Below are 26,169 nucleotides of genomic sequence, written 5' to 3' on the forward strand. Positions count from 1 at the left end.
TTTCCTCCAAATGGGGGTTGTTGCAAGTTTGAAGGAGAATGATTCCCTCCATTTTCAAGGCGACATATTGCAACTTTGCAAGCAATGTGGCTCAAAGAAGGGAGCACTTTGTAAAAGTAAATAAAAGTCTTTTTTTTTTGGGTAATGTAGTGTGTCGGTGCTTCTTTCTTTCCGGCTATTATTATGTTGGAACTGAATTATTGAAATGAGTTAATTAGTGGATAGCACAAAACTATTGTGAAATTAAATGCTGATTTCTAGGTAAATTAATTAATCGATCATGGAATCATCTATCCCGTACATATTTCCTCTGTTCTAAAAAAAAATAATTTGAGTGGGGATTCAACACCATTTAGAACGATGAATCTGGATAATCTTTTTGAGTGGGGATTCTAGCTTGATTTTTTGTTGACAAGAGGGAGTACATGCATTGGGGACACGAAATGAAGTTTTTCGAGATTGAGCTGTAAAGGCTCACAACTCGTACAAGAAGAAGAGTTTTGACAAGAAGCCTTGATTGATCGTTTGATGTGATCCTTACTCTCGTTCTGTTGTGTTTTGTTTTTCTTGCCCCATGTCCGATATATGCATGCAGAATCGTCCCATCACAGATTCGAAATGGGGCATTCTACTGGAGATCCACAGTTTTGACAATGGTATACTGTAGTAATTGCATCGTTTTGGTAGTAGAGTTTTTTTTTTAAATGGAACATTTGCAGTTATTGTTAGCTGGGGTAAAGGACTGCAATTTGCAATTTAAAAGGAACAGGATTAGATCACGCTAACCAAACCATATGGTGATGACAGTGTGGTAAGCAGGGTTGAACATGAGAAGGTATTTTTAGCTCCTCAAACAAACAAATGAGCTCCGTTTTCTTCTCTAAATCATTTGCTTAAATCTCTACTCAAGAATCCAGATCTCTAAACAATACTTTAGTTAATTTCAAAGAGGCCCTACTGATTTGTCGGTTTGCATCCAAAGATGATGGGCAGGGAAGATCTCCCGTGGGTAGGAGCAGAAGCAGAGCATGGAACAACGAGCTAAGCACATGTCATGTACACACCCATTTCTCATTTCTTATTGATTAATTGGTTCGCACGGTTCAGAAGGTTAAGTAGGAGTAATTAATTAATGGGTACACACATCACTGTGGCATGTACCTGGACAGATGAACCACTGGCCCCACATCATTTTCCTGCCTAGCTACTTGCTTAATGCACATGCTGTGTTACATAATCCATCCTACTTGGATGAGCCAGGTTAGTTTACTGACACCATCTACTTAAGTTATTTTTGAGCTGATGGATGCATGGTCTAAATGATTCACTAGTACTATGATCACATGTAGCCATAGATGATAAGCATATTTCTTATTTACCCAAACTACCCAACCAATCTTATTATTAAATCTTGAGCAGTTGCGCCGTTAAAGTTAGCTGCTTTAACTCAAATGGATTAACCTTAGCTTAACTTGCTGACGAGAGCCTAGCTAGCTCCATGACCGTGCAACAGTGAATGATAAAAGAGAGATATAATCAAATTGTCGTCAAATTAACTGCAGATCAGAGATGCATCGATCACAGCCACTTGTGAGTAGTGTACGTAATGTCAATTAGCAGAACACTACTGTTCCAATTGGGCCACTATTAGGGTGGACCTAAGCTTGCCTAGTGTGGTCTCTTGCTGATATATAGAATCAGTTCCAACCACTGGTTATTGTTACTGTGGCCCCCCATCTCTCTTGCACTGATTCCACTGATCATCGATCCCAATTATATATGTATGTGGCACGTTTTATCTCATCACATTTCTATTTTGGTAGTACTGATTAGTCAAATAGAGATTAGAAAATTAAGCACATAATACATGTTTTACATTAATATTGTCTTAGTTTTTATATGGACTTCTGAAATTAATATTGATTTTGTGAACTATTTGGCTTTTTAATGAAAGCTGGGCGTATGCATTTCCTCTAAAAAAATAATATTGATTTCTCAGTTTTCTATGCAAATTAGGGTTGGCGAAAGATGGCTAAAAAATAAAGTAGAAATAATATAGTATGATCTCAACAAAAACAAAACCTACCAATTTTCGGAGTCTCTCTGAAAACATGGACAATGATTTGGTGGGGGAGATTTACCATTTAAGTTTTCCTCAATAAAGTTTGCTTTTGATCTTTTATGAAAAAACTAAAGTCAGAGGAAAATATCTTCGCCCGGGTAGTACGCGTGGCATGCATAATGCTGATGGATGTTTCATTAGCAAAGACAGTCACAACCAAACAAACTTTTGGTTTAATTAAAAGTAAACCCGGGATTAGAATATATAATAACATCCTTATATATTGCCCAATGCTTTCTGTTAATTAGTAGTAATGGTTTCGCAATCAGGTTGATGACATGAGATGCTCGAGAGACTGACACGTCCATTACCGGACGGACCATTGGTTGTTACTGATGTTAATGTTGTTCTGTTCACAAGGATTGGCGAATCGAATCCAATGAAGCGTGATTATGGTGGTTGCTAGATCTACTTGTAATTATCAATTATGACTCACTAATCACTGTAGTTTGGATGCTAAAGTTGAAAGAATTGGTGCTAATGGCTTCGGCTCACCAAACATTGGTAGGTTTCGATGCTGACATCTCTGAAACAGGAATATGGTTTTACATAGGTGAAATCTCTGAATTTTTACTCAATTTTGCATACTCTGATAATCTGAATCTGAGCTAGCATTCCATTTGAAAATCACAGAAATAACAGGAATATTGATCGTTCGTAGCATTTCTATCAAATCCCGCATAGTTTATGGATCTTAAAAAATAAACAACAAAGCTAGCTAACACATTGAAAATTTCAAGTTCCATTCAGGAGATCGGGCTATCAAGCTCCAATCCCTTGTGCAAATCATTGGTTACCAATTGAGCCCAGCCCATGAAAGACGGATAGGAAATTCGGCCCATTTGAACATATGAGCAAACAGCAGCATTGTCACCTCTGAATGAGTGATCAGAACGAAATCAAAATTCTCAAGAATAGCATATGGCATCATACGCGCTCCTCTTTTTTTAAAAATTTTTTTTTTCAGAGAAATGTATTTTTTACCCAACCTCTATATCCAACCGGATATATGCAGCCATTTAAATTAGAAACTTAGCCCCACAAACAACCCAAATTCGCTCATATGAAGATTTGAGCTCAAGACTTTGAGGGTGCTAATTAGCTCACTGCAACCACTAGGATCATTTGTGCTCCTCCATGACCCGTTCTAGTAATTAAACACTGTTCCGTATCAAGAATCCACGATCCCTTCAGACAAAGAAAAGACATTCTCCAATGGCATTTTCCTGAACCCTTGACTGAATCTCTGAATTGTTCAGTTTAAAAGAAATTAATGCAATGCCAAAGTTGCAAAAAGAACCAACCAACCATTGCTGCAGAATACAAATCGCAAATGCGTTCGTGTTCAATAATCATAACTGAATTTTTATCATTTGAGAATATGTGTAGACAGCAAAATTGCAATGTAGAAGTAAAAATATAGCATATGGAGGCATCCCATGATCCGTTGTAAACATTGAGCTGCATCACGAATGAATTTATGATCAGGCCATCAGGGAAAAGAAACATTTCTCCAATGGCGTATTTCCTGAACCCCTGACTGAATCTCTGAATTTTTCAGTTAGAGAATGCAAATCGCGAACGCGATCGAACTCGATAATCAAAACTGAATCTTTTATCAGTAATGTTTTCATGTACACTGTATAATCGATCGCAAACGTAGTATACGTATACAAGCGCTCATCGCTTCTCTTTACGAATCAATCAAACCCAATCAATCTCGCAAGAGCGGATTACTACTTCTTATTCACAACTTGATCGAACTTGAACTCTCATCAATGGCGCGCGGATCATGCCATCTTGCTCAGTAGTAGCCACCGTACGCCGACGCCATGGGCATCCCGTACTGCACCGGCATGGCGCCGGCGGCGAGCCTGTCCATGGCGACCTGACCCTGCATGCCGCCCTGCCTGTACTGCGCCCACATCTGCTGCTCCTGCACCAGCAGCTGCTGCTTCCTCTCCATCTCCGCCATCTGCACGTACGCCGGCGGCGGCACGCCCATCGACGCTGCGAACGGGTCGCCGCCGGTGGTTCGCGCCGTGCCGTCGGGCGCCGGCAGCGCCAGCACGGGCGCGCGGCGCGGCGCCGCCACGCTGCTCGCGCTCCCCGTCGCCGCCTCGTGCGCGCCCACCTGCTGCCGGACGGCGCCCTGGTCGTACATCCCGTGCAGCAGCAGCGGGTCCAGCCCGCCGCCCATGGACGCCTTCTGCCGCGACAGCTTGCTCGCCGTCTCCACCAGGGCGAGCTCCCACTCCGCCTTGCCGGCCTCCGCCGCCGGCGTCTGCCACGCCGACGTCACCTCGGCCGCGTCGTCCGACGGGAAGGCCACCCACCCGCCGTTCTCCGTGCCGGAGAAGAGCGCCAGCGCGAGCTTGTTCTCCTGCTCGTCTTCCACCACGGGTTCCCTGAGGTCGACGAGGTCGCCAGTCTGCGGCGGCGGCGGCGGCGGCGCCATTTGTTCTGGTGCAACTTTCTCCGGCGCCGATCGCGATGGCTCAGCGGCGTGATGCTCCGGCGCCGGGAGCGCCTTGATGCCGTTCATGTCGAGCTCGTCGCTCTGGGCAGTTTGCTGCTGCTGCTGCTGCCATGGAGGCGGCGAGCTGTGACCCGCCCTGCCGCGCTCTCGCACGAACTGCTCGAGCGTCTCGAGGAGCTTGTCGTCGATGCGCTTGACGTCGGCGAAGTCGGCCGGGCGGGCGAGGCGGACGTCGTCGCACCAGCCGTAGAAGGCGAGGAGGTCGTCGGTTTGCTTGGCGGTGCTGACGTGTGCCTCGAAGACCTTGACGCAGTCGGGGTAGTCCATGTCGAAGAAGCGGTCAAGGAGGACGGCGAGCACGACGGCGACGTCGGAGCAGAGCTGCGTGCTCTCCTTGACCACCGGGTAGAGCGTGGCGAGCACGACGCGGCTTTGCCTCGCGCCGCCGGATGGGCGGCACGCGAGGACGCGGTCGAGCAGCTGGCGGAGCTGCAGCGCCCGGCCCAGGAGCGCCTCGGTGTCCATCTCTTGCACCGTCGCCGCCGTCGACCCCCGCGGCGGCGATCCCGTCTCGTCGGCGAAGCGCACGGTGCGCGGCGCGGGGAGGAGGGATATGAGGAAGCGGGCGCGGTGGTCGAGGTAGAGCGCGTAGGCGCGGACGAAGGCGGAGTGGTCCCACGACGCGGAGTGCGCTTCGTCGCGGAACTCGGCGAGGAGCGCGAGCATCGGCTCGCCGCGGCGGCCCGCGGGGCGGACGAGCTCGTGGCGGAAGTGCGGGTCGCCGTCGGCGACGAGGCGGTGGGCGAGCGCGAGGCACTTGGCGGCGACGACGTAGTCGCGCGTCCTGGAGAGGCGGCGCGAGAGGGAGGCGGCGCAGGCGGCGGTGTAGGGGCGGGAGTGCGCGGTGAGGGTGACCACCTCGCGGACATGGCGGTCCTCCGCGGGGGCGTCCTCGTGCGACGTCGCGCGGACGATGGCGACGTCAAGCTCCGGCGCGATGGCGGCGGAGACCTTGGCGATGCCGATGGAGGTCTGGTCCTTGACGGCGCCCAGCGCCTTGCGGATCGACATGGCGCCGGCGATGGAGCAGCGAGCAGAGCAATGGGCAGTGGCAATGGCGAGCTCGCGACGAGGTGTTCATCCGGTTCTTGACGACGTAGGAGGACGCGGTTTTTGAAGAGGAGGGAATTGGTCAGCAGAAGATCGGACGGCTGAGATGGGAGGAAGGGTGGAGATGGACGGACGAGATGGATTCGGAGAGTGGGTGGCACGTAGGAGTGGAGGGGGCACAAGTCAAAGGCGTGGCCGGCGGGCGCTGACACTGGGCCCCATCGTTGGTTCGCTGGGAATTTAGTTGGAAAAATATGAATACTATTTGATTTCTTCTTGAGGAATTAAAACTCGTGTTGTCTTCACTCGTTTGGACCGGAAAAGTACACGTTTTCTTTTTTCTAATTTCGATTTCTTGTCATTTTGTTTGATGGATTTCTTCTTTGTGAGGTGCCTTCGAAAGGAAGGTAGAGAAAGTACCAGGAAAAAAAAAACTTGGAGAATCAAACGAGTTGATGGGTGGGAATTTTTAGTTTTTATCAAGATAGCATATATGGATCAATCAGATGATACGATTCCATATTCGAAATGTGCGTATTACATACTATGGATTTGTGGCCAGGCATGCATTCACAAAATGCAAAACATTTCCACTAAAAAAACAAATAAAAACATTCACATGGAAACTGATCGAGAAGTTTCAATTACGAATGAAATTGATCGGACGTTTCATTCTGATGAAGGGCCGTGCGGCCCAGTAATGGGATGGGCCTCCAGTGGGCCCACAGCACTCTCGCATGTATAGTTGGATAAAAGAGCATTTATTAATTAATTTGGCCATATCATACATCACACGATAATTAATCGTATAATCGATTGTCTAGCTAGTTACTTTAGTTAGCGTTTAATCCTTCAGCTAGGGAAGGTAAGAAATTTTAGAGCCTGCCTGGGAAGGTAAGAAATGTTTGCACTACTAAAACTTAAATTCTTACCTTCAGCTAGGGAAGGTAAGAAGTTTTTTGAACAGTACAAGGTCTATGGTCGGTGGTCCTCTTCAAGGAGTTTTTTTTGGCAAAGCTATAGCTATATCCACTTCAAAAAATCTTATTAGCCAAACAGTCTAGATTGAAAAGGCTCGTAACTGTACTTCACATAAACAAACTAGTAGCCAAACGTGATGTTTCTCTAAATTCTTATTAGCTACTCCCTCTATTTCATATTATAAGTCATTTGTATTTTTTACTAGTCAGCATTCCATGATCAAGACCTACATGCACAACAGCGCAATTATAAAACTTTGTTAAGTTTGACTAAATTCGTAGAAACAATTTTATAGTTATATTGTTGTGTATATATGTAGGTCTTGATCCTAATTTTTGTGGGCCTCATTCTGCTAAATTGCAGCCCAGGAATGACAAGGCCTCGAGTGGGCCCTTAAACTACACCCTGATCATATGTCACTTATCGTGAGCATTAGTTTAATTTAATTAATTAATGGGGTAGTGACATACCGCTCTGTACTAAAAAAATCAACCGAGTACCATGCGAATTTAGACATATTTCTGTTAAATTCATTGTACTAGAATATATCATATTAATTAATTAGTTATAGGTTTTTTTTATACTGAGGGAATAATTAATACTACTCCATACTCCTGCCTAAATATATTAGCTAGCGCCATGAGAAAGATATATGTATCAATCGGGTAAATTGAAACAGGAGAGAGTTTTCAGGGAAAACTTAACGCTAATTTGGACTAACAAACAATACATTCATGCATCCATCTACCCTATAATTTACCAACACAGTATTACATTCCTCATTCCTCGTTGATCGGTCAGGATGCCCTCTCACAGATCCAACGCCTCACGTCGCTCCCACCTTCTCCCATCCGCGATTCTCCCTCTAAACCGCGATCTCTCTCCCTATAATCTCTCCACCTAACCACGCCCCACCGCACCTCTCCCTCGCGCATCGCCTACCCTAATCGCCGCCTGCCGCTCACTCCCTCGCGCTCGCGCTGCCTCGCAGGTCCGCCGCCGCGCCGCTGCCGACCTAGGTCCCCCCCACGGCGACCAGGCAGAGACGGACGCGGGCATCCATCGCCTCATCGGGCCCCTCCACTCCCTCCCCACCTCGCGCCGCCGGTTGACGCGGCGCAGCCGGAGCCCCCCGCAGAGCACGGCGCTGCATCACCTTCGCCCGCGTTCGTTTCTCCCGTACCTGCGGAGGCGGGTCGCCGACACCCAGCACCTCCGTCGACGCGACGCTGCGGCCTGTCTGCGACTCCTCCTCCTTTTGGCCCAGCTACAAAATAGCAAACGTATGCTCAGCATTTCACCTTCATATGCTTCTATTTTTGGGAATCCTTTTGCTAAATAGTCCTTCCACCCTTGAGGGTTTTTGTTCGGTCTTATCCGCTGTGTACTTGAAGGGCAAATGTATTATTGTATACTGCATAACACAATCAATGCTCTCGAAGTTTATCAATGCTTGAGGATCAACAAGTTATGGTCTAAATTTTAAACCATAGAGTTTATTACTTTCAATATTCCACTATGTTTTCCAAATTGGCATGGTGCGATTGAGAAATCAAAATGATGTATATGTTTTCATGCTGCTATTGAGATATCAAAATGATGTATATGATTTCCATAATTTCAATATAAGATCGCAGCATTGTGAATTGGTTTCAACTAATGTTTGTTTATATTTTGTCTGTTAGATATGGATCAAAATGCTTCTGCTAATGAAGGTCGCTTTGCCGCCAAAGATATAACAAATAGAAAAATCAATATGTTTTAAGTGCATAAGACAAGAAAAATGAATGGAAATGACCTAAGGGAAAATTCGAATTCGTGACATGCCTTTATATAATTTTTCTATTCGTGACATCTGAATCTATTTTAAAGTTTTATTAAAGACAAATATAATTACACCGTAGCGTTTAGCACGGGCATATTACTAGTATATAATAGGGTAAGAATTAAAGAGATACGCTTTTACTCTATCCGTTCTAAAATATAAGTACTTTTAGAATAGTGCAAAGTCAAATTTTTTAAATTTTAACTATTAATAGCAAAATATTAAAAAAGATTAATCATATAAATTTGATATTATTATATTTATCATTAAACGAACTATCTTAATATACAACTCTTTAATTTAAAATATTTTACTTTTGTAGATATTATTGGTTAAAGTAGCATCTCGAAGACCGTATCGAGATCAAAAATGCTTATATTTTAGGACAAAGGGAGTATATATATACTTGATCTTCCCAAAGTGATTTACACTAACTTTAAAGCATAATAGTTAATTTGATGATGGATGAGTAGGACTAGCTTCTTGAACTGTTTTTAGATCTCCAAATTAAACACATATTTATTAATTATATTTATTACTATCCATTACTGATTTCAACCAATGTATTGCGCGCGCTGCAAGCCTGATGTAATGGTGCTTAAGGCGAAAGAATATGCCCATATATATTATCGATCAGATACCATTATGTGAGGTTTTTTTTCCTCCGATTAATTAATTAACACAAGTATCTACACATGAAGGTACGTTACAAGCAAAATTAATTACTCACGTTCTAAACATAATTTGACTTGTTAAGATTTCAGTAAAAGCCGGGCTCCCGAAGGTTTTTCTCTTAAAAAATATAATTTGATATTTTAGGATATATTAGCACCTCTTGTATCCCGAAGAAAATTAAACAGCTATCTAATTTTGATGATGAGCGTTCATTAATATTCTATGAACGACTTGTATGGCAGATGGCCTCAGTACTGAGCCAATTTTAAGTGGTGTTTTAATACTACAATTAGTACTTACCAAGTAGTAATATAATTCAGGGCATGTTTGAGGAAGCTTCTAGTTACAACAGCTTTTTCCAGAATTAGAAACTCCCCAAACAGTACAGCTTTTTATACAGATTCTAAAAAACTATCGTTGTAGTTGTATAATCTAGAAAATAAACTAGAAAACAGAAGCTAGCTAGAAAACCTATTTTTTTTCATATTCTCATATGGTAGCAACCAACTAGATGCTTCTTGTAATGTTAAGCTCAAACATGCTCTTAAAACATTGAGATAATCTTTTCCTAGTGAAAAAGGACTAGGAAGGACCATATCTCTAATGTACCCGATAAACACTGGGTCGATAGCCAAAGCGTAGAGGGGATAACATTTGAAATTGGTATTTGCATATACCTCTCATGCATGCTCTTCTCCTAAATATATATATCAAACTAATTTAGACATAGATAGGGCATGTACAAAGGTAGAGTCGGATATGAGCTCTACGTTATCTAGAGACTAGCATCCTACAACAGTTAGAGACAATATGGTCTCTAATCATTAATGTATCAAAATACTTTTTATTACTTTTCTTTCCTTTCTTTCACCACTATGCAACAAAATTTGCTCTAATAAATGCTAAGAGTCGACTCTTAGCCGTTGTCATGCATAACAACTATACTCCTTCCTCTTTCTTTCATGTCACCAAATTTACTTGCATGGCAATAGAGAGAGACCACTAATAAACACCATTGTACATACCCTTATTAGTTAGCTTACTAGCTAACTAACAACAGTTTATTTATAAAACTAATACCCTACATTTTAGCTTGTAATACACTACACTTTCTTTAAGAGATTATATTACAAGGAAGATACTTGAGGAAAAATGATTTTTCCCCAAAAGTGAACCCTGATTCCTTGAATGAACTAAAGACGCGGGGACACAACCCCAGAGATGTTGATCAAGACAGAGAACACTGTATTCCAGACTGATTGATTATATTCCCAGTGATTTTACATCCACCGTACCTGCATCCTCTCTCTAGAGATGTCATTTTTAGTTTCCCTAGATATATATACTTAACGAACCAGCAGCAGCTGCAGCTGGCACATTCCAACACAATCTATGCATGCATGCATGAATCGAGATACCATAAAGAATATATGTGTGTGTGTGTGTGACATCTAGTATCTTGGATGCATGGGTTAAATCATCATTATTCCTCAAGAATCCAAAAAGGAACTACTAATTATATGTACATCGATCGTCTCTCTCTCTATCGATAGATGCATTAGAATATTATAGCTAACTGTTAACTCCAAATCATCTATAACTAATATAATAGCCCATTCATACATTATGTATCTATAAAAATATACTACACCAATAATACCCGGTTCCACCTTTCATACACACACATAACGTCTTAGAGTCCGTGTTGCAGCTGGCTACAAATCTGTAGCCCGTTTTCTTCCCTATCTTCTATTTTCTTCTCGATATGTGATTATAGCTGGCTTATAGCCTGCTATTGTACTTGTTCTTAGACTAGCTAACTACTACTTAATTAGCTTGTAGTAGTAGAGATGAGATGAGAGGATCAGTAGCATGCAATAGTATGGTGTTGGATGAGTAGTTGCATGTGCATGGTGACTTTATTCTCCCAAAGGGGAGAACAGAAATGAAGAGAGAACTGGGGAGAGGAGAGGAGAGGGGGGCCTAGGCCTTCGAGAAAGCAAAGCCAAAGCAAACCCAAAACAAAGCTATCAAAGCAAAGGCAGTGCAGGCAGCAGCAGCAGCGAGAATCTGATTCCCTGCCCCTCCCCTCCTGCGAGTAACATGCCATGCATGCGTCCCTCCCAGTCCCTAGCTATATTTTTCCCTTCAATTCACTATCGATCATGCATGCTGCTAATTCCAGATCTATCTATCTTGGACCAGCTAGCTACCAACCAATCTAGGATTACATCGTCTCTCATCAGTACGAGTACTGTTACTATCTCTCCTGTTATTAATCACTACTCAGTACTGATCAGTCTCGCTCTTACCTAACTTAACAATGCATGCTAACCTTAGCTTAGCTTAGCTAGCTCCAGTACTAGCTACTTTATATCTCCATATATATAGTATTAGTTAACCTAAGCTAAGCTAGCTAGCAACATGATGCATGATAATGATATCCTCAGAATATAGTACTGATTCATGCATGATAGAGAGTAGTAGTAGTATGATCTATCTTCTCTCTCTCTTTCACTATCTCTTTTGCGTGGCACACAGGCACACACAGAGACACACACACATTCTTTCGTACGCTCCATTCACTTTTCTGTGCCAGTCTTGTTGGCAGCAGCTTGTGCTTTTGGGCACAGCATTCCATCATCTGCTATCTCTCTCTCTCTCTATAGGCAGCTCTTCCTTAGCTGCTTGTGTTGTGTGTGTGCTAGAGCCATAGACATCGTCGTCGTTGAGACGATGAGAGAGTACACACGTAGTCCCTGAAAAAACACCCGGCCGGCTAGCTGGCCACACAAACACACAAGAGCTATAGCAGTAGCAGTGTAGTACCACTGAACCAGAGCATGCACTTCCTTCTTCAGCTCATCTTCTTCCTCTTTCTCAGTGCACTTCTCAAACTTCCATGCACACACCATCACCAACACAACGACGAAGACTGAATAATATTATATATACTCTCTCATCTCATCTCATGCAATGTCCTCCATGAAACTCGCCCTAGCTACATTACATATACTTCTCTTCCTTCCATTTACATAGTACTCTATTGGACACTACTGCATGCTTGCCTAGCTATCTGCTATCTATACATACTGTGTACGGAGTAGTTACTAGAATGCATGCATGCAGTGAATTTCAGGTGCATTTGTGGTGATTGATTGAGCTCAGAAGCTTAATTATCTGTGTGGTATGCTTATTAATTACTAAAACTAAGCTAGAATATATGTATGTAGCTTTTTGTCATTTACATTGATCTCAAATATATAGGAAAATAATATATATATATATATATATATATATATATATATATATATATATATATATATATATATATATATATATATATATATAGGTTGGATATTATATTAAAAAGTAGCATATATATGAAGGCAACTGAGACCAACTTAGCTTAGCTAGATAGGAGTAGTATATGATTTGAGCTGATCAAATCAAAATGGCCCTCATGAAACACTAAAGATCAATCTGTGGGATATCTTCACACTTTAGTACGTTCTATCACTGTAAAAGGAGCAAAAGGTAAAGGTAAAAAAAACAAAAGAGCCTTGCTTTTGAATGGGCCTTCTCAGCCCTCTTTGACTACACCCTTTAATTTGTAGTCGCAATTAACATTGCAATCCTATTGCCAAGCCGTACTACGTGTACTATACACCGTAGAGATTTACATATATACGTTATGTTCAAAATGTGCGTGTAATTAAAATTAATAGGGCATATGCGAAATAGACTACAAATTTGTTAATAGACCTTATGCGATATAGGTGGTATTGCATGTTTGAAATAGTTGCATATATCTTACTTAGAGACGAATTCATGCAGTAGCTAGCTTAGCTATAGCTTCTAATATATTTCTGATCCTCAGGTCATTACAAAGACATAAATTTATACTGATTGTTGCACCAATAGCAAAATTAAGAATTGAGAGAGAAGGCATCGATCATCACACGTAATATATAGGAGAATTAATTGACATATAATAGGAGTTTCCATTAACAAAATGAACAACAGTAGTGGTACACATAACGTACGTGGCCCCAAATGCACGAGAGAGAAAAAAAAACCCTAACATTTAAAAGAAAAGAAGAAGAAGAAGAAACACATCAAGTGAGATTAGATCATGCATGCAAAGCTAAACTAGCTAGAAAATACTAGTACTACTTTTGCATGATCAAAATTAAACACACACTCCTCCAGTCTTCATTGGGACACATCACCTAATTGCAAGTGCAAAAAATGCAAATGCCTCGATCTCGATCTCGATCGATCGAGATCAACCATCCTTAAACTTAATTTGGTTCTATATCTCACACCACCATCACCATCACCATCGATATGATCGATCACACGCCCTATTATGAATATATATCTAGCTAGCTAATCGTAGAGAGTCTGCATTATATTTGCAGATCTCTGCCATTAGCTAGCTAGATTGTGATTAGTTATAGGCTAGCTCTCGATCATTACAAGAGATGGTTACCTGTGGTTGCACTGGAGTAGGAGGTGTATCCTCCAGCGAGGTGATGATCGCCATACATGCCCCTTGGGTAGCCTTCTCTCTTCGATGATGGCATCGCATGGTGGAGCTCTCCACCGTCTTCGCCGCCGCCGCTGCCATGGCCGTCGCCGTCTAGGCCTAGCTGGAACATCCCCGGCATTGCCATTGCCGGCGGTGGCGCCGCCATCGCCGCCTGGTGATCCATGGCGTGGAAGAACGGGAAGCTCTGCATCTGCTGTAGTCTCCATTGCTCGAGGCCGGTGGCGGCGCCGACGGAGTAGCAGCCGGCCGCGTCGACGGGCGGTGGCTTGCCGGCGGCCGCCGCCATGCCAGAGAAGGTGGAGCCGAGGCTCATGGCGTCGAAGTCGGCGAGGCGGAGCAGCGGCGGCAGGATGGAGAGGTTGCCGCCCAGCATCGCCGGGAGGGCGGGCGCGTTGGGCGTGGCGCAGGTGGAGGACGTCGTCGTCGTCGTCGTCGACCCCGCTGGCGTCGAGCCGGCGGTGGTGGTGGCGGCTGAGGCGGAGCCCGCCGCGGACGCCGGCTTGGGCTTGGCGCGCTTGGCGTGGCGGCGGTAGCCGCCGCCGACGGGGACGTTGCGGAGCGCGCCGCCGCGGGTCCAGTAGCGGCGGCAGGCGCGGCAGAAGTGGCGGGGCTGGGAGAGGGAGTAGTTGTTGAAGTAGCAGAACTTGGTGTTGGTGGAGTCGCAGCGCGGGCACTTGAGCCCCGGCTCCGGCAGCGGGATCCTCGCCAGCCGCGCCCTCTCCGACATCGACATCGGCTTCGCCGGCCCCACCGCGCCGCCTCCGCCGCCGCCATCGGCAAGCGTGCCCGGAATCATTGACTGCTGCTGCAGAAGCTCATGGCTATTGCCGTCGCCGCCGCCGCCGCCGCCTCCACAACCGGCGGCGACCTGATGATGCTGGTGGTGGCCGTGAGCATGTTGCTGAATTAATGAATCAAACCAAATCAATTAAACACAAGCTTAATTGTATATATATATTAGCTAGAGATCGACAAGAGAAGCATCTAGCTAGCAAGAAAGATGGAAGAAGAAGACGATTATTTGGGCAGTAAGTATATACCAAGACAGTGCTCCGGATCGGAATATTGAGCTAGCCCTAGCAAGTATTCTCACATCTCTTTAAATTTTTCTTTTCCAAATTTTAATATATATATATCGCCACAACTTTGTAGCTTTTATTTGTGCTCTTGCGCAAAAGAGAATGAATAAAATCTCTTGACGGAAAAGAAAGAGAAAGAAAGAAAGAAAGGGGATGAGCTAGGAAGAAGATGATGACTGGAAATTGATTATTACCTGCTGCTGCTGCTGGTTGTGGTTGTTGTTGTTGTTATCATTCCAGCTCGAGGAATCCAGGAAGGCAGGGGGGAAGATCATGGTGGTGGGTAGCAAGTGATGCTGAGCTGAGCTGAGCTGAGGTCTGGTGACTCTGGAGAGAAGATAGAGAATTAAAGTGCTAGGGTTTGGCAAGGCCTTGTGTTTTTCTTTTCTCTCTCTCCCTAGCTGCTGATGCCTGATTGCTTTCCCTTCTCTTCTGCAGCTATAGCTAGCTACCTTGTATTTTGTTTGTGGTGTATGTGGCCAAAGTTGGAGAGATAGTGGAGGGAATCAGAAGAGAAGAAAGCTAGCCAAGACTAATAACAGGTGAGAGAGAGAGAAAGAGAAAGAGAGACAAGATCAGTGAGAGTGAGGTGGAAGGGATAGATGAGGTAGCAATTAGCAGGGAAAGAAAGGAAAGAGAGAGAGAGAGAGAGAGAGGAAAAAAAAAAGGTGAACATGTCATGTACCACCATCCTTCCTTCCATGTATCCATCCTTATTTTTTGTGATCTTGTGGGCTTTCTTCTTTGCTATGCTGACTGCTGCTCTCTCTCTCTCTCTGGTTTTCTCAGGAAGAGGGACACCACCGTGCAAGTGATGACAGCTACCCGTAGAGATCCGACTCCAAGTGGATGGAAGGCCGGCGATGACTTATGTGAGCTTTTAGAGATCTAGGAATATGCCCACCTCATTGTCAATAAATTTAAACTGAATTTAAATTTAAAAGTTATTAATTCAAACTCAATCATGTATTGACCAAATTAAAAACAGCTAGTGTACACACACATATATGCAAATACAAGCCACTGTAATTCTTATATAAGTCTATCGCGAATACGTAGAGCACGCTAACACAGTCGCCATTAATTCCTTCTATTTTCAAGGAGTAGATCGAGATATGTAGGGCCTTTGTTAAAATGCTCTAAACTATATTTAGGAAGTACACAAATAGCCATAAAGGCTTTTCAAGTAAAGTAGTTTATAGTGTAGTAAATTATTGTCCTCAAACATTTTACAAATTATTGTGATGCATATCTAAATATAGGAGAACTTAACAAGAAATATGTCAAATTTTGGCTAGTAAAAGAGACAAAATCATAGCTCGATGTTTACATAGAGATTTTTTCTTTATTTCCATCGATCGTTCCTTAAAATGTTTGAGACTTTTTTTTTTATAATCATGTACTTTTGATAGTTTGGAGGGGGACTGCCGGAGAGCACCGGAGGACTACATCTTAATTGATTGGTTTTGTCTTATACATGACATATCATGTTCAAACTTCCTCAATAATTATTGTCATTTAATTGGCGACACAAATCTCAAATCAAATACATATATACCAACATGCAATCCTCCATTTACTAGATATTAATTAGTACTTTCTCCGTTTCAGGTTATAAGATGTTTTGTCTTTGGTCAAAGTCAAACTATTTTAAATTTGACTAAGTTTATAGACAAATACAGCAATATTTATAATACTAAATTAGTTTCGTCATATCAATAATTGAATATATTTTCATAATAAATTTGTCTTGGTTGAAAATGCTACTACTTTTTTCTACAAACTTAGTCAAATTTAAAGCAGTTTGACTTTGATTAAAGTCAAAACGTCTTATAACCTGAAATGGAAGGAGTACCTCGCAAGCAAGTGCATATGGAGATGGTTAATTACAAAATATAACTATATGAGTCATAAAAGAAAATATACATAGTAACTAATACATACAACCCCTCATCCTCTCTCTAGATAACTTTTTCTCTTTCCTCCCTCTCTTCCCCCTCTCAAGTAAAGGAAAAAAAAGGGGGGAATTTTACTAACTCTCTTCAAGTTCTACAGGATGTCCAAGAGACAGGACACATGCAACTACCAACTTCAGAGCCTCAATCTCATGTTGGCCGGCTAGCTAGCTACCATGTCTAGACCCCACAGTACATCCAACATTTTTGTGACATTTTGCATGCAACTCCAAGCAACTGGGGAGAGAAATAGTCTTGGGCCTTAATCTAACTAGCTTACTATAGCTTGAGTATTATACTTGCACTATTTTTATGTACACAATGTTATAGGATCACCAGGTGAATAAGATTCAATTTTTAAGTTTGTAGTATAGTGTTAATACATCTTGTTTTGCCTGCTGCCGGAAATCTAACAAATTAAAAGTTTATTCGAACTAAGCCTTATTGTTCTTATTAATGAGAACAGTGATAACAAGTTGATTCGTCTGCTCGTACGTCGCTAATTGCTTGTTAGCTAGGTACTATATACCAGGTACGTAAAATTAAGCTTTGCACAGGAGCGATTAGCTAGCAATTAGTACGTAAAATTAATTGCTTGTTAGGAAAAAAATAGGGTCGCTTAGCAACTACAGTTCCAACAAGAAATTAATCAATTGTTTAACTAAAATTGTGCATTTTGATCGTGGCCTATAACTAATAAGGACGTACGTACAATGCAACTTGATCAAATATATAGTCGCACCAGCAATCAACTGCACGTACGAAGAAATCACTGTATAAAATGGGCCCAGATTTTTGACAAACTTGCAGTCATTTTTATGTTTACAGGTAGGATATGCCAATCATTCGTTAACTCACGTGCGGTTAATAATTTGGACCATTTGCTTTGAGATTCAGCGGTACAATATTTAATTGCAAAACTAAATATGATTTCCCTAATTTTTTCCTTTTTAGCTGTTGTACCATAATTGGAAACCTAGAATTTTAGTGAAAATTACTATTTCAATCAAATACTAGTATATACGTACCTTCAATATACTGTAGGTAAGAAACAATAGGAACCGTCATATCGATCGGCTTAACTTAAGGAGCATAACTTAACTGGTTAGATTCCTGGTGATGGAACCAGCCCACCCGGATTCAACTCTTAGATTTGATATGCACCCCTTTGACAGTGAAGCGTCTATGATGACTTCGTCAACCCTCACGATACCGTTGGCCTAGTCTTCCAGGATACTTATAGAGGTCGAGGAGTACGTGTATACGCTCATAGAGGGTGAGTGTGAGTGAGTGTGTGTGTGTGTGTGTGTGTGTGTGTGTGTGTGTGTGTTATGACTTATGAGTGTGTCGGAGGATGAACTCCTCCGGCGGGGGACCATGAGAGCACTCCTTTTTTGGTTCGGCCGGGGGCAACAGGTGGAGGTCGAGGAACTGGAAAGATTGGGAGAAAAAGAGGGGGGGTTGGGCCCCCTTACTTAGGGTGAGACACAAGGGGTTTATATAGTTTCGGGCCGCTAACAAGCGTAATACTCTACTCCTGTGTATGATGATTTTTTTGAGCTTTGGAAGTCTCTGAATCTCTGGTGTACAAGCTAGGGTTGGGTGTCCTTACTCTCCCTTCTTTTTTTTCCTCACTGGACGTCCACTCCCCTTTTATACTTTAAGGGGTTATTACATGAGTTCTATGCGTCCTCTAGTAAGAGAAGAAACATCCTCTAGATTGAACGCGTGTCTCGCGCTGCATGCGCTACAGCTTGGAAATTCCCTACATCAGTAGTCGAGCGGGCCCCACCAAATTATGCCGACTGACGCAAGCCGACATGGAGGAGGATCCCTGTCGTTCTTCGTTTAATGGATGTAGATTTGAGGCTCGTATGCGCTGGAAACGCCATCCCGGGCGCTGCACCTCCTGTCATCTTGATGGGACAGGGCATACCAACCGCACTTCGCCTGACACCTGTGCGACCGCGCGTGGCTTGCCGCTGTCCCGTCCGTTGTTTCAACCGATCACGTCCGGTCAAGATTCGGTCAGGCGAGCGGCACGCCACATTTAATGCGGCGAGGCACGCTTGCCCGGCCCACTCTGCCCACATTAAATGCGGTTAGGTGGGCGCGGAGGGGTATCCACGAATCATTTTTGCATGGTGACCACGTGTTTACCACCCTGAGGGGTCGGGGCAGCCCGACCCCTCGGGTTAGGTACGGGCGGCTTCCACTCGTCCACGGGCGCGACCCCTTGGGGTGAGCGCCACGTGGATGCCAAGGGCGGCTCCTCCCTTCTAAGTTCGGTACTCCCGGTACCCCCGGGCCCATATCACCGACAGAGTGCATGCGTTTGTATTGTGCTTCTATACAAACTTGAGGATGATGTGGACTTAAATATGTGCTTCTTTACAGGAGTAATTATAATTAGTGGGATATAACTATATTTATAGAAATAGAGGAATAGCCTATATTTCCCATGCAATTGCATTGAGCTAGATTAAATCTTATTTAAAAGTATAATTCATTTTTGTATGTGCATGTCTTGTTTATAATATATATATATATATATATATATATATATATATATATATATATATATATATATATATATATATAGCTGTACATATTTTGTAGGATTGTCTAGTAATTTCTATCACCTGAAAATACCCACAAATTTCAGTCACTTTTGGACAACCTAGGTCGAGGCAAGATTAATGCGTAACCTCCTCCTCCTCTCTCTCTCTCTCTCTCTCCCCCCCCCCCACCTATGACACTGGCCAGATCGAGCAGCCTAACGTATTGAGCTCCGCCGCCACTCCTTCCCGTCCCGGCAAGACCCCCTTTTGCTAGCATTGATGAGCCTCTCCGGAACCACCCTTCCCATCACGTCATCCCTCACCTTATCTTCTTCTCTCCACCACTCATTCCCATGCCATCTCCCTCCTCCCGATGCCCAAGCAGCACCACTCTCTTCCATCTCCCTCCCCTCGCCACCTACCTTGTCGCCCACCGCTCTCCTCCAGCCCCACACCACCAGCAAATCCGACACTGCTCACCCATATCTGTCGTTGTACCACCACAAACCACCTTGACACTGACTTCATGGCCATCCTTCTAAAGTCGTCTGGCCCTACCTTCCTGCACCACCTTCTGATCCTGAAACCCTAATCTATTAGAGTTTCGATATTGTTGCCACCACCATGAAGTTGTCATCGCCATTGCTAGTGAGTCCTTCATGTGAATCCCGCTTTTCCTAACCTCTCCCTTGGCTAGATGTCGAAGATGACTCCCTTGTTGTTGGCTGAGAGTAGGGGTGGACAGAAAAGACCGAACCGAAATAACCGAGACTGAGACCGAACTAATCGAGGCAATGAATTTCGGTCTTCATACTCAACTAACTGAATTTTGCTTGGTCAATTCGGTCATAGGCCTCAGCTAATCAAGATGACCGAATTGAATGAGTTTAGCCCAATAGGCCCAGAGAGGAAGCACTAAATCCCCATGTCCCACATGCACATACCAAGCCGCTGGCCGATTTGACATTTTTTTTTATTTTGTGTGATTTTTTGGACATGCTGTTTATATGTGATCTATGTGTTTTTTGGATCTGCTTAAATTTTGGTCATGACCGAGACTGAGACCGAATTTCGGCGTTCATTATTTTGCAATGCAAATCGATCGGTCTTCAGTATTACAGGACCGAAGTTTTCTAAAAGAACAAAGACCGAGACTGAATTTGCAGTCAGACCAAATGCCCACCCCTAGCTGAGAGAAGGTGACTGAGATTTGGGGAAGTCTCAGTGACATGAAAGATACTTCCTCCGGTTTCATTTTAATTAACGTTTTGGACAATGCATGGCACGGTCTACAAAATATATCTTTGACCTTATTTTTCTATTATAATATACACAATAAATAAATACATGTTTACTTTTATTATAGTGCTTTGAAAGACAAATCTATATATGTTGTCCTAGTTTCTTTAAACTAAATATTTTTTAAGTTATTGATGGTCAAAGTTATAAAAGTTTGACCTCAACCTTGTCCAAAACGTCAATTATTATAGAACTAGAGGGAGTACCAACATACCCCTATTTTGTATTAAATTATATATAATACGAACCTGATCACCATCATGATCAAATAGTATAGATCTTTCTTTCTTTATTGATGTGGTAATCTCTAGGCCTTCTCCTGTCCCCTTTTAATTTAGCAGTCCCTTAACAACATATATACTACTAATATATATATATATATATATATATATATATATATATATATATATATATATATATATATATATATATATATCACTGGTGGAGAAACCATCTTTGGTCGGTCGGCCAAAATACACAATAGTCCCGGTTGCAATAAAAACCGGGACTAAAGATATCTTTAGTCCCGGTTCAAAAGGATAGAGTTTTTTTTTTATCTTTAGTCCCGGTTGGTGTTACCAACCGGGACTAAAGATAGATCTTTAGTCCCGGTTGGTAACACCAACCGGGACTAAAGATCTCTATTATCTTTAGTCCCGGTTAGTGTTACCAACCGGGACTAAAAATAGATCTTTAGTCCCGGTTGGTAACACCAACCGGAATAAAAGATCGGCATGCGCAACATGGGCGGCGAATAGTACGAGACCAGATCGAGGAGGAGGAGGAGCAGTTAATATATTCTATCTCCTCCCTGGCCTTATCTCTTCCTCCTCCATATCTCTTCCTCTTCTTCCTCCTCTCCTTTTAACTTCTCTCCTCCTTTTCCTCTTTCTCCTCTACCAGCGCCGGCGGGCGGAGGGCCTGGCGGCCAGCGGGCGGAGGGCCTAGCGGCCGGCGGCGCGGAGGCCCGGGCGGCCTCGCGGGCAGGAAGGGGGGGGTGGCCCGGGCGGCCTCGCGGGCAGCGCGGTGGCCGGGCGGCGCAGCGGCCCAGGCGGCCTCGCGGGCAGCGCGGTGGCCGAGCGGTGCTGCGGCCCGGGTGGCGCGGTGGTTGGGGGCGGCGCGGCGTTGGGCGGTGCGGTGGCGGGCGGTGCGGCGAAGGGCCAGGCGGCCTCGCGGCGGGCGGCGCTCCGGCGGCCGGCGGCTGGCGGCCGGCGCGGCAGTGGCAACGGGCTTTTTTTTTCTTCTTCGTTTTAGAATTTGTGATTCGGATCTGTGTATTTGATTTGTGTGTGATGTGAATGTGATGTATCTATGATGAATTTTGTAAAATTTGTGATGTATCTGTGATGTATCGATTTGGGGAGTTGAGGATTTGGGGATAATTTATTTGGGATTTTGGGAAGGGGATGGGGTGAAATCAATATAATGAAGAAAAGAAAATAATAATGGAGCAACCGGATCTAGCTAGTCTAGCTCTATCTTTAGTCCCGGTTGGTGTTACCAACCGGGACTAAAAAGGCTCTATCTTTAGTCCCGGTTGGTAACACCAACCGGGACTAAAAATGGATTTTTACTCCCGGTTTTTTCACCCGGGACTATCTTTAGTCCCGGTTGGTAACACCAACCGGGACTAAAGATCTCTATTATCTTTAGTCCCGGTTAGTGTTACCAACCGGGACTAAAAATAGATCTTTAGTCCCGGTTGGTAACACCAACCGGAATAAAAGATCGGCATGCGCAACATGGGCGGCGAATAGTACGAGACCAGATCGAGGAGGAGGAGGAGCAGTTAATATATTCTATCTCCTCCCTGGCCTTATCTCTTCCTCCTCCATATCTCTTCCTCTTCTTCCTCCTCTCCTTTTAACTTCTCTCCTCCTTTTCCTCTTTCTCCTCTACCAGCGCCGGCGGGCGGAGGGCCTGGCGGCCAGCGGGCGGAGGGCCTAGCGGCCGGCGGCGCGGAGGCCCGGGCGGCCTCGCGGGCGGGGAGGGGGGGGTGGCCCGGGCGGCCTCGCGGGCAGCGCGGTGGCCGGGCGGCGCAGCGGCCCAGGCGGCCTCGCGGGCAGCGCGGTGGCCGAGCGGTGCTGTGGCCCGGGTGGCGCGGTGGTTGGGGGCGGCGCGGCGTTGGGCGGTGCGGTGGCGGGCGGTGCGGCGAAGGGCCAGGCGGCCTCGCGGCGGGCGGCGCTCCGGCGGCCGGCGGCTGGCGGCCGGCGCGGCAGTGGCAACGGGCTTTTTTCTTCTTCTTCTTTTTAGAATTTGTGATTCGGATCTGTGTATTTGATTTGTGTGTGATGTGAATGTGATGTATCTATGATGAATTTTGTAAAATTTGTGATGTATCTGTGATGTATCGATTTGGGGAGTTGAGGATTTGGGGATAATTTATTTGGGATTTTGGGAAGGGGATGGGGTGAAATCAATATAATGAAGAAAAGAAAATAATAATGGAGCAACCGGATCTAGCTAGTCTAGCTCTATCCCGGTTGGTGTTACCAACCGGGACTAAAAAGGCTCTATCTTTAGTCCCGGTTGGTAACACCAACCGGGACTAAAAATGGATTTTTACTCCCGGTTTTTTCACCCGGGACTAAAGATAGTGATCTTTAGTCCCGGATTGGTAGTCCCGGTTTGAAAACCGGGACTATAGGGGGGTTACGAACCGGGAGTAAAGCCCCTTTCTCCACCAGTGTATATATATATATATATATAGGCTGGCTTGGCAAAAAAAAAAAGGGCGTCATTCCGTGTTCTTTAGAATAATCTCCTGTCACTATGTGGTGAGCATTGTGCACACTACATATTGATTGATCGATGGATCGATCATTGTAAAGAGATGATTACGATGATTGCTTGAAGAACAAAGAAAGCAATGCATGCATTGTGCATTCCTTCTGGTCCCCAGTGTTTGTGGAAAAGGAAAAGCTAAGGTTGATCGATCGTCTCTCTTTGCCTCCCTCTATTATTATCAGCGATAAATCTGCACATTATAAACTGTAGCCATCGATCGATATATATCGATCTGTCGCTTCTTCTTTCTTACTCCCTCCGTTTCAAAATATTTGACACCGTTGACTTTTTAGTACGTGTTTGACCATTCATCTTATTCAAAAGATTTAAGTAATTATTTATTCTTTTCATATCATTTAATTCATTGTTAAATATGCTTTCATGTACACATATAGTTTTATATATTTTATAATTTTTTTTAAATAAGATGAACGGTTAAACATGTGCTAAAAAGTTAACGGTGTTAAACATTTCAAAACGGAGGGATTACTATATATTGTCAATTGCAATCCTGTAGCAGCTATAGATTGTCAATTTGCAATCCTGTAGCAGCTAAACTACCATCGAGCTAGCTTATTGCCCAATTCAGCCTTGTTGTTTCACTCCAAAAAAGCAATCATCACGCACAAGATAATTAATAACCGTACCATTAATTATTGTTATTTCCTTTTCAAGATCGACAAGGATTATATTTAACAGTGAATGGATCAATAACTTGCGGTCCTATAAATCTGAATTAAATTAAAGTGGGTTACAGATATGGAGTTGGTCCCGGCCCATTTGAGTATAGTGGAGTACGTACTGTGTTGTACGTACGTATTAATTGTGTCATGGGCCCAATGCATGCATCACCCAACTGGGCTGGCTCGACCGGCCCACAGGGCAGAGTCACTGACAAGTTGCCCCCACCAATGACTCTGTCACTAGCTAGTATTCCCTCCATCCGAAAATATAAGGGATTTTCACTATTCACGTGTAACGGTTTGACCACTCGTCTTATTCAAAAAAATGTGCAAATATAAAAAACTAAAAGTTATGCTTAAAGTACTTTGGATAATAAAGTAAGTCACAAATAAAAATAATAATAATTTCAAAAATTTTTGAATAAGACGAATGGTCAAATAGTGCAAGTAAAAAGTCAAAATCCCTTATATTCACGGATGGAGGGAGTAATAAGGTAGTATTTGAAGACCCAATTATTATATACAATGCAATGCAAGTAATTAAAATTAAGATGCATGCAATGCATGGTTAATTCTAGTTTACTCGATGAATTAATCCATTGGATATATATCCCCACACCTGCCGACAAATATATAGAGAAAAACCAACGACCAATCATACACATATGATAATGTTGATTCCCTGATCGGCAGGATATATATATATGTGTGTGCACGCACATATGTTTGCAATAATTGTAGGAGCATAGTTATATATATTGCTTGCTCGTGTAAGTGATCTCCAGATGCACACGTGAGAATGTCGTTGAAAACTTGCAGGTTTTATATGTCACTCACAACCGTCCGACCAGGGCAATCGATCGAACTGATCCAAAAACATAGTAGACCTGCTGCCCATTTGAGTACCTCGATCGTACTCGATCCCATAGCACACAAAGATCGATATATGCACTTGAATGATCATTTTACATTGCAGAAAAAGAAGTATTCTCTCCGTTCTAAAATATAAACATTTTTGGATTTTGACATGGTCTTCGAAATGCTACTTTGACTAATGATATCTATAAAAGTAAGATATTTTAAATAAAAAGAGTTGCATACAATAATAGTTTGTTTAATAATAAATCTAGTAACTCAATTTTAGGTGATTGATCTTTTTTTTTTTTGCTATTAATAGTCCAAGTGCAAATATTTGACTTGACACTATGCTAAAAATAGTTATATTTTAGAACGGATGGATGGAGTATGAGATATGCAATTAATATCATCTCTTTGTTTCATATTATAAATCGCTTCAATTGATTTTTTTTTATAACCTTTTCTTATGTTTGATCGATTTTAATAAATTTTTAACAATGGCTATAACACTAAATTAGTTCCATTAAAACTAACCTATAATATATGTTTATGATTAAATTTTGATAATATGTTTGTTTTTCTAAAAAGATTGTCATATTTTTGTATAAATTTATTTGAATCTAAAAAAGTTTAATTAAAGCGACTGATGTATATATGCACAGATCATCGACAGTTTCAACTCAAAATATATTCCACAAAGAAATTAATGTACGAGTATTTGTATTTACTATGTTCTTTGTGGAATATATTAAACGATGGTGTTCTATAAAAAGAAGGCACTGCTTATTAATTATAATTATATGCATGCATGTTTTCAGTTTAATTTCAGTTTAGACAGCGTCCATATTTTCAATTTAAATTTGTATGATTATACAAGATGCAGATCAAGAAGGATCGTGATATACATGTTAGATTTTCTTTAAAAAAATACACACCAAAAAATGACTAAATATATTATCAACAGCGTTTTGGTATATATAATATCATGAGCACCGATTTTTGAAGAGCTAGCGATGGAATTAATTTTTCACAAGGTCTATGCTATCCAAGATTAGATTTTTTTTTTCCTACTGTAGTGCACCACTAGCGTACGTTAGTTAACCGAGACTCGCGATTAATTAACACTGATATTTTAATTAGTGCTAATTATGAAGTTGCAGTACCTCATATTGTACACACCTGAAAAATTAATTAATGCTC

At 43.0% G+C, this 26,169-nt stretch overlaps 2 protein-coding genes across 3 annotated transcripts; both read right to left on the reverse strand.

Annotated features, from left to right (window-relative positions):
• Nucleotides 1-3,711: 3,711 nt before the first annotated feature.
• On the reverse strand, nucleotides 3,712-5,858 carry LOC9270026 (probable clathrin assembly protein At4g32285). The gene has a single exon (XM_015782476.3). It carries the CDS (start codon nucleotides 5,670-5,672, stop codon nucleotides 3,927-3,929), a length of 1,746 nt encoding a protein of 581 aa, XP_015637962.1. The 5' UTR covers nucleotides 5,673-5,858; the 3' UTR covers nucleotides 3,712-3,926.
• Nucleotides 5,859-13,176: 7,318 nt separating this feature from the next.
• LOC4337599 (dof zinc finger protein DOF3.6) lies at nucleotides 13,177-15,316 on the reverse strand. Of its 2 annotated transcripts, none has more exons than XM_015782769.3 (2): nucleotides 15,021-15,316; nucleotides 13,177-14,648 (listed from the first exon to the last, which is right to left on the reverse strand). In XM_015782769.3, the coding sequence occupies exons 1-2, from the start codon at nucleotides 15,099-15,101 to the stop codon at nucleotides 13,671-13,673; spliced, it is 1,059 nt and encodes a 352-aa protein (XP_015638255.1). In that variant the 5' UTR covers nucleotides 15,102-15,316; the 3' UTR covers nucleotides 13,177-13,670. The 2 variants fall into 2 exon arrangements, with proteins under 2 accessions (XP_015638255.1, XP_025881094.1); XM_026025309.2 differs by lacking the exon at nucleotides 15,021-15,316 and adding an exon at nucleotides 14,788-15,015.
• Between the last annotated feature and the right edge of the window lie 10,853 nt (nucleotides 15,317-26,169).

This window comes from Oryza sativa, chromosome 5 (assembly GCF_034140825.1).
Source record: "Oryza sativa Japonica Group chromosome 5, ASM3414082v1".
Taxonomy (NCBI): domain Eukaryota; kingdom Viridiplantae; phylum Streptophyta; class Magnoliopsida; order Poales; family Poaceae; genus Oryza; species Oryza sativa.

Excerpts from the sequence above, each read along its gene's own strand:
- LOC9270026 (XM_015782476.3), bottom strand. The coding sequence starts at position 5,672 with ATGTCGATCCGCAAGGCGCTGGGCGCCGTCAAGGACCAGACCTCCATC.
- LOC4337599 (XM_015782769.3), bottom strand. The coding sequence starts at position 15,101 with ATGATCTTCCCCCCTGCCTTCCTGGATTCCTCGAGCTGGAATGATAAC. Across the intron at positions 14,649-15,020 it reads ACAACCAGCAGCAGCAGCAG|CAACATGCTCACGGCCACCA; the intron begins GTAATAATCAAT and ends TCATTAATTCAG.